Here is an 8573-nt window from a genome sequence, read left to right as displayed (position 1 = left end):
CTGCTTACAGTGGAAAGAAACCTAAAACTTTGCAAATAGAAACTCTCAGGAGGCATCTTTTGCTGTCCCCATGAAAATCTACCCAAAATCAGAGGCTGCTGTCAAAGTTCTAATGTACTGATTTTGGTCACTTTTTCCCCCAGATTTCTTTGCCTGATATCTGACACTGCATTTGAAGCAATCTTATTTCAAAAGTTGCTGAGCAACTTCAGATTTTTCTAAGAAGTCAGTGAGCTCTAATTTTAGATGCCCAAACTGCGAGGCTATGGATTTAATTAGACAAGTTCTTGGTTGTATGTGAGTAGTCTGAGTGACTTGAAAAGAGCTGCTTATGTAAATAAGTTAAAGATGCACCTTACTATTCACAGGAACATGGTATGGGCTTCAAAAGCTGTGAGTTGTTAACTTTTTTGTTCCTCTGCCTCGTTCCTCAAATTAATCATTAAGTAAGAAAAACAAACAATTAATACAACTCCTAAGAATTGTTTATTCAAGTTGAGCGAACCAATACATACCTTCATGAAATGAAAAGCAGCAGTCAATACTGGATGTTTTTGTGTGCCATCTAGTCTAATGCAGCAACAGAGCAGCACACAAGATTCTTCTGTACTGCTTTCACTATTTTAAGATTGATTCACACTGTGATGTTTCTGAAATAAATGTGTCTGATTCTGCATATAATTTTAGTTTTTTTCACTCTACGGCTATCTCATTTGACATTCTGGTCTACAGCAGTTGAAGAACACAGTAATATTGACATTAGCTTCAGAAGCAATAGTAGAAATTGCAAATGAGGTGTAGAAATGAAATGCACACATCTCAAGCCCATTAGTTTTCTGAAACACATGGTTGGTATCAGAACACGTGCAAGAGATCACTGGAATGTCACCGTGTAGTCCAAGCAAAACCCTGGTTACAGAGGAATTTGTTCATTGTTGCTTTAGAACTTACATTCTTCATCCCATTGGAAACCACAGCAATATTCCCCTTACAGTCCTACCAGTACAATTACATGAACACTAGATTGCAAAATCTTCTCAGAGGCCTATTTTTGTATCTTGGAACACTGATTGCCTTTGTTATTGCTATTTAATTACAACAGCAAAAGTCAGGTGTAAGACTTGTAAGGCCTGCAAGTTTGTTTGCTTCCTAGCATCTGGTTTGAGAAGAAGGGAGATGCCACTGAGGATATTAAAAGCAAGAAGTAAGGTCACTGGCTATGTAGTTACATAGGAAAAAGAGATGATAATGAACCAGAGAAGACAGATCCAGCAGAAAAATAATCAGAGATGGCAGAACTCTATGTTTGGCCAAGGATGAAGCCTCCCCTGTTTTCCAAGAATAGGGTCTTTAATTAGCATTTGGTTACTCTCTGTGGCCCAAACCACGGGCTTGGATAGCAGCCTGGCTTGAGAAGCTGCAGGTGAGCAGATTCCACACCAGTCACCGTGCCATGCCACCTGCTAACTGAGTTGGTCCTCAGTGTAGGAATTGTCTTTAGAAGTATTGAGCTGACTGTGGGTGGCTCTGTCATGATGCTTGATCCTGGAGGAAAACCTAGTGGCCGAGGAACTTCTGCTTTCTCCCAAGATATCCTGATGCTTTGTAAAGAACAACATTGCTCAACTTGTCTACATCTGAAGCTCAGAAACCAAAAAGGATGCAGCAGACAACTTCTTTCCAAAAGGGAAAATAAATAACTAGAGAAAGAATGTATTTAGGTACGAAATGCGAGAAGGATCTTGCAAGCCTGAGCTGTAACATAAAACAGACAAAACAAACAATAACCACCATTAACAATACGACTGCAGGTCCTGTAGCAAACAATACAGTTTTCTGAAGCTATCATCCCAGGGTGATGTCTTACCCACAGGAAGGCTTTTGGAACATGACCTGCAGAAGACATCAATCTGTGAAGTTTTAGAAGAGAAGAATCTCTGCTGAAGTAACAAGTGACACATAGCAGCTAGGGCTTTATTCTCGTGAGTGAATTGTCAAGCCAGCTGTGGATGTTCATCCTTTTAATCACATATTCATTAGAATTATATTCATTAGATTCATACATGTTTTAATCCACATGAAAATCTCAAGGTGCTCTAAATGCTTCCATAGGTGGAACTACATGTTTTAGCATATAGCACCTTGCATTTTGACATTCAGGTGATTACACTAATGCTGAGGTAAAATCCAAACTTTTATCACTGAATTTTATAAGTAAGCAATCTCCTCCCTGCTACATGATCAATCCATGTATTGAGGTTTATTTTTATATATTTATACAAATAATTTGATTAAAAGATAGTTTGATCATCTAGCCATATTGCCTCTGGGACTGGTGGAAAGCTGTGATCTCACAGTGTTTACCACCACCTCCAGAAGAGAGCTGCCAAAATAAGAATGGGATTTCACATGCAAGTAGCATGTTCAGCAGCTACCCCTATTTCAGTTCAATTATTTTTCCTCCTCCTGGTATTTGTGGTTGCATACCAAGGTTCAGTGCCCCATGAAGCAGGTGGCCAACTCCACTGATGCCACTTGATCCTGCTGCCAGATCCTCCAATGCTGGATCTGAAAGAAAGCTTTTTTCTATGCCTGAACTAGTCTGGACAAAGATAAATCTGAAGGCTCCCTAGTGGCTACCATATAAACATACAAAAAGCTTGATGATCTAACCTACAAGGCTTCGGTTATTTGGTATAATTATGGGGAAAAGATGCCAAGAAAATAATTGCCAGAAAGTTTCCTTTTGATGCACTTATGATAGAAATTTCTCAACAGCTTCGAGGAACTCTGTAGATGAGCTAAGCCCTTCCAAATCCAGCAGATTCTTCTTTTTGTCATGGAAGTGGAATAATTCAGTCTCTTCCTCTTCAGGTTCCTCTTGAAATAGGTTTGTCTCTGAGGTAGGAATGATAATGATTTGAGGGACTGTATTGCTAACAATGGAGTCCAGGCCTCCATTATTATGACTTTCTTCAGTTTTCATCTGTGAGATATCTGAGCCTGCTCCTCTGCTGGCACTGCTGCTGTTTAAACCAACGGGAAGAGAGGCTGCTCGGAGGGAGCTGGTCACAAGTGCTACAGGGGAGCTGGGGAAGGCTGACCGCCCCAGCACCTTCTCCAGGTAGCTGGATGACAGCGAAACCTAGAGCAGAGGGAAAAGCACCAGTGTCACTGCAAATCAGTACTTGGAATATTCAGTGCCACTAGTCGCTACATCAGACACTCATCATATTTTCTAAATGTTTGAGTCACTGACTAGAAAGGAGGAAAATCATGATGTGTTAACATCTACAGCTTGGAAAGCAGAATGTTAAATGAAGCAAAAGAAGATGTGATCAAGTACTGGCAGAGAGCAAAAAGAAAAGAAAAGCCCAGTCCCGTATCTGACTTTTTTCCCCCTTTCATTTATAATGTCTGCTACCATTCTAATTGCAATTAGCTGTAGGGCTAGATTGTATCTTTGTGACAGAAAAGGGTCCCAGGTGTTTCTGTGCTCTGGGAGGCCCCAGACCTGGGACAGCAAATATTTTTTTACTTTCATTTGAGGGATATCTTACCTTTCTTTGTTTTTTTGTTGTTGGTTTTTTTTTGTTGTTGTTGGTTTTGTTTTTGTTTTGTTGTTGGTTTTGTTTCTTGGTAACTCAGTTGCAAATGCACATCAAAAAATGACGTCAGTCCACGAAGAATTTAGAGTTACATTAATTTCTTAGGTGTTGATGTCTTATTAAAGAAAAAGTTGAAGATGCTTTTCATAAAACACACTTCTGTTTTCCCTATTTTCTCTGTGCCTTCAACAGAATTGGGCTGCTGATGGAGGGCAAGGGACGTATGCAGGACTTCTGAGTCCATGTCACTTGCCACCACAACTGAAGCCAAGGTCTAGCTTCAATCCTTTTACATTAAGAAGATATCTTGTGGCAGGGACAAAAAGCTGGACACTCCTCCATCCTAAAATCAATTTAGGTCAATATGGTCAAAAACAAGTAATTAGCAGCCACAGTGTGGATGGTCCATGAGAGTTAGGTTTGGTCTCTTCATTGTAATTATTATCCCCAAAGAATGGAAGACGTATGTGCTGAGGCTGCAGTAGTTCATCCCATCCCTTGACTTGCAAGGAGTGAGACCTGAAAGCTTTACCTCAGCCTGGCCATAGGAGTTTTATTACCAGAATAGAGAGAGGGAGAGGAAGTGAAGAGGGTCAGCAGAATGAGATTGCTCCTGCTGTCTGCATAGCACAAGTTTTCACAAAGATGTCAGTTGTGCAGAGCAGAATCACGTCTTTCATAGGACCAGGGCTTTGCTTAATGTGACAGTTCTGTCACTCCTCTCTGAGAGTGAGAAATGATACGAGGAGCCTGTGCCTCTGCAACAGCACCCTCCCTGCTGCACTTCCTACGTTGCTGTTCTCAATCAATGCTACTCACAACAACCACAGGGAAAGACTGAGGTTTCCCAGGGCTTGATCTTATGGAGACACATGAAGGAAGATAGGGCAGATGCATGCAGGAACCATGCCATCAGATGGTTGGAAATTTCCAGAATAGGTTCTGCTTTAAGCTATGCTGTCTCTGCCAAACTGATCTCTACACCTGAGGTGCTCCATGAAAAAGCAGGTGTCACTGTGTCCAGTTGTTGGTAGTGTATTGCATGCCCTAATTCTTTCTTGTTGAAAATACAGCACTGACGTACGCTTGATCTTGTACCTCCATACAGCAGTAGCAGAAGCTATCAGGTGATCTACTGCTCTCATCCTTAGCAGTTCTACAGAGAATGTGGAGGGAGCTCCTCACAGCATAGCCCCAAACCTCGGCGGTTTGGGTAAGTTGTATAATGCATCCACAGAAGATGCTCTGAGTACTCACCATCTCCACTTTCAGTGAGGGAAGGGTGGCATCTGCCAGATCTCCCACCCTTAGGGAGAAATGGGAGTTTCTTTCTCGTCTTCCCCCTCAACAAAAATAAAACATTTTAATGTACACCGAAGAGATGAAAAAGGGTGGCTTCTATCATGTCAAACTCCGTTTTGGAGCCCTTATATCCTTATATGAAAGGACGCTTTCACGATGTGATCATGAGGGTCAGGATAGGAGAAGCCAGAGCTGGGGCAGATGAACATGCAAAGAGACAAAAAAAGTCAACCTCTCACACAACCCTACTGAATCCTCTTTCATGCAGCTGCAGAGCTGCGAGCTGCTCTTGGCTTTTCAAAACCAGGCAGCATATTGGTGAAAAAAAATAAAAAGCATTGCTAGCATTCTTGTTAGTTAAAATAAATGAATAATAGCAAGGATGGAGAGGACATTAGAATCTGTGTGAATATAGCCTGCAGATGAAACAGATGGACATGAAGAATAAATTATTATTTCTGAGATGACACGCTGTAGCAAGCTTAGCTACTACAATGGAGGTTCCCCAGCAAAGACAACTTTTTTCCTTACCTTTTCTTCAGTTTCTTCACTGCAGCTATAGCTGTCTGGAAGCAGGTCTCTCTTCTGTCTCAGACTTGATGAGAAGGAATGACTTCGGCGAGGCTGCAGTTTCTCATGAGCTGGTTCTACAGTGTCAAGCTCTACATCACTCCAGTTCTAATCAAAAATAGTGATAGATTTCAGAAATTTACACCTTTTCTCAAATTTCAAGTTCTCAAACTTAAGCAGGAGCCTTACACTTAGAGAAAATTACAGTTGCTCTAAGACAGGTCTCACTCAAAACTCTCATGAGAAGAGATTTGATTTTTGATTTTCTCACTTACCCTGGATTTCCTTCCCAAATTAAAAAAAAAAAAAAAAAAAAGATTAAATCATCTTTCATCATTTCAACAGTAAGTTATTCACCCTTCTTCTATCTCATTGCTTGCACCATGATTATAATTGCCTAGCTGGTATCTAAAGATGGGTTCACATTGTTCAAACAAATGCAACCAATGTGTTTAACATGCATTATGGCATTCTTCATGACCATCACCTGGTCCAGAACCACAGATGCACACATGTCTAAACCCACATTTATGTATGTCCCAGCTGGATGCCCAGAACACCAAGATTTCTCAAGTTCCGCAGGCCTGGTTCTTCTCCAAAACATCATTAGGGTTTGCTAGGCAATGAGTGGGCTGGCCCTGCATAAATTTTCCAAAAACCACAACAGCAGTAGAGCAGAACAATGATTTTGTAGTCATGCTGTTCCATTTACAGGTTTGGGCCATCCATCATACCTAACTTTGCGGTGACTTCTTGACTAAGTCACTATGATGAGATCATTCCAATATCTTCCACACCAGCTTTTAGAAAGGGATAGACAGACCAGTCTCTGCACAGGTAGGAAGCTAGTGCATAATTCCACTGCATCATCTTGCTCATACTTCCAAGTTTTGTTGCCTCAAATATATTGCCTCTCTGCACTGATATATGCACAGCACACAGCGAAGCATTGGTGGGAACAGCTGCAGCTTTTATGGTATTGACAGTGTCATTCCTACCTGTCAATACTTTATTGGAGCATTCCAAGATTTCACTCTGTGCTGTTGTCATGAGCTGGTTGTTGATCTTAGCTTGAATTTCAGCAGCTGCTCTTTCAGCTGTAAACCATACAGCTGCACTGAGTTGTCACTGTAAGAATGATTACCTTTGGCTGTGTCAGCTTGGCACAAGAACAGCCCTGCTCATTATTAATGGCAATTGTTTTGTTTGAGATTTGTAAGCAAAAGCTGTGCAAATGGCTGAAGATTCTTATCTGCATCATTCGATCTCTTTATACACTAGCTCCAACCAAACACACACAAACCAAGCAGTGGTTTGTGCAAAGCATGTAAAAAAAAAAAAAAAAAAAAAAAAAACCAACAACCAAATCAGGATGTGTGTGATCAGTGGTCTGAGTGTGTAAACCAACAGGTGCTCAGAACATTGTCTTGTTAAGAGAGGTATACAGGCCATGCTGGTTTCCTGGTGGTCCTAGGTTCATTTCCAAATCAAAGATTCTGGTCTTCCTCAAATCATCCAGACTGCTATGATTTGTTTAAGATGTAGCATCATGGTCTGATTCTCAGTGACAGTCCCTTGGAAACAGCAGCAGCATACAGGGTGCAGCGGATAACTTCTTCCTCCTCACTCAGACCACTACCACTTGGCTCAGGAGAAGAGCCAGGAGCTTGCTGCTCAGCCCATCATGGGAATTTGTACCTTTGAAGAAGGGTACAAGCCTCTTGTGTGACCTGCTTCCCATTTAATTCTATTTAGTCAGAAAAGCGATAAAGGCTTCACACTGAGATTCTTTTCTCGTGAATGTAACTTTCATGCCATGTTACATATCCTGATTTTCCATCCTGTGACTTTTTCCTGCAAAACACTCACATGCTGTAGGCAGCTATACTCAGCCAGTCCACCAGTCTTACCAAGACTTAAGGTACGATGCTTGCAGAACACCACACCTGGTTCCAGGTGCAGAAGGCTTTCATTCCTCATGGTGAAAAAAACACAAACAAACCTAAAAGTTTACTACAGAAAGTGGACCTTCTGCATAACAATAGGACACTATTAGGTTAGAAATCTTTGGGAGGTGATTTTCCTGCTCTCCACCTCCCAGAGACACCTGATTACAAGGCAAATAGTTGGTGAGTTGGAGGTGCCTGACAATGGCTCTTTTTAATTAGCCCTGAGCTCAAACATCCATGTTCCAAAGTAAGCATCTGAACGGCCCAGGTAGGCCAGCTTCAATGTTTGTTCTAATCGAAACTCATCATGCTTGAATTCCCACAAAAGCTTTTGAGAAATTATCTCATGTGTCCAAAATAATTTAGCTGGGAAAACTCACTTTTCCATTCTCTAATTTTGAGTATGTACTTATAGTAATTTATTCTGGGAGTTGGAGAGACATCATACTCACTTTGCTTGATGGAAATAAGAAAAAACTTACAGCTTCTCCAGTGGAAACTGATGAAACACAAGTGTTCTTGGTCCTTCCAGCAAGAGACTGGTGGCTGGAGAGAGAGGTCCTGAATGATGATTCATTTATGGAGCCTCTCAGGAGATCATTCTTTGATATTCGTATTAGGAACCTTAAGCAGGGCACAGCATTGTGGATGGTTTTTCTGAAGGAAAATGGGTGAAGAGAAAGACAAACTATGTAACAATACACTGATGAACAGATTTGAAAATCATGCAGTGGCAGCACTTTCTACCAACTCAGCACAGCTTTTGTATTTATTGAAGAGGACCTTAAAGTACACATGGAAACAATGTGGTATAGTTAGTGAAAGTACTCACCTGAAAGCCCAAAAGGAAAACAGCAGTTTATTTCAGGGCCTTGTATCAAAACACTCGTGGAAGAGCTGCATGGATGAGTAGTAAGAACTGAAAATAGCTTGGAAAACACAATTGCTGCCAATTTACTTGAAAGATTAACTCAGAAAAATTTCAAGCTACCTTGTACAAAGGTCTGTGTGCTAAAGCAGATGAGAAGTGAAAAAAGGAGCTCTGAGTAGAAGAACCTTTGGATCCTGATGGCCAGCAGTGTACTCTTATGGCCAAAAAGACCAATGCTAACCTGGGATGCGTTAAAATGAGCCTGGTTAGCAG

The 8573-nt window shown here is 41.1% G+C and overlaps 1 protein-coding gene across 10 annotated transcripts in view; it reads right to left on the bottom strand.

The window, feature by feature from the left end:
• Positions 1-463: 463 nt before the first annotated feature.
• OPN4-1 (photopigment melanopsin-like) overlaps positions 464-8573 on the bottom strand; it is a 68332-nt gene continuing 60222 nt past the window's right edge. For 9 of the 10 annotated variants that reach the window (XM_040698698.2, XM_040698699.2, XM_040698700.2 and 6 more), the window contains 3 exons: positions 7912-8086; positions 5442-5588; positions 464-3145 (listed from right to left, as the gene is read on the bottom strand). In XM_040698698.2, the coding sequence (XP_040554632.1) occupies positions 2756-3145; positions 5442-5588; positions 7912-8086 (712 nt within the window). In that variant the 3' untranslated portion in view covers positions 464-2755. Of the gene's footprint in view, positions 3146-4865; positions 4952-5441; positions 5589-7911; positions 8087-8573 lie in introns of all 10 variants that reach the window. The other variant, XR_005859111.2, reaches the window with a different exon arrangement.

The sequence above is a fragment of the Gallus gallus genome, chromosome 4, assembly GCF_016699485.2.
Source record: "Gallus gallus isolate bGalGal1 chromosome 4, bGalGal1.mat.broiler.GRCg7b, whole genome shotgun sequence".
Taxonomy (NCBI): Eukaryota; Metazoa; Chordata; class Aves; order Galliformes; family Phasianidae; genus Gallus; species Gallus gallus.
This window is presented reverse-complemented; position numbering and strand designations above follow the sequence as displayed.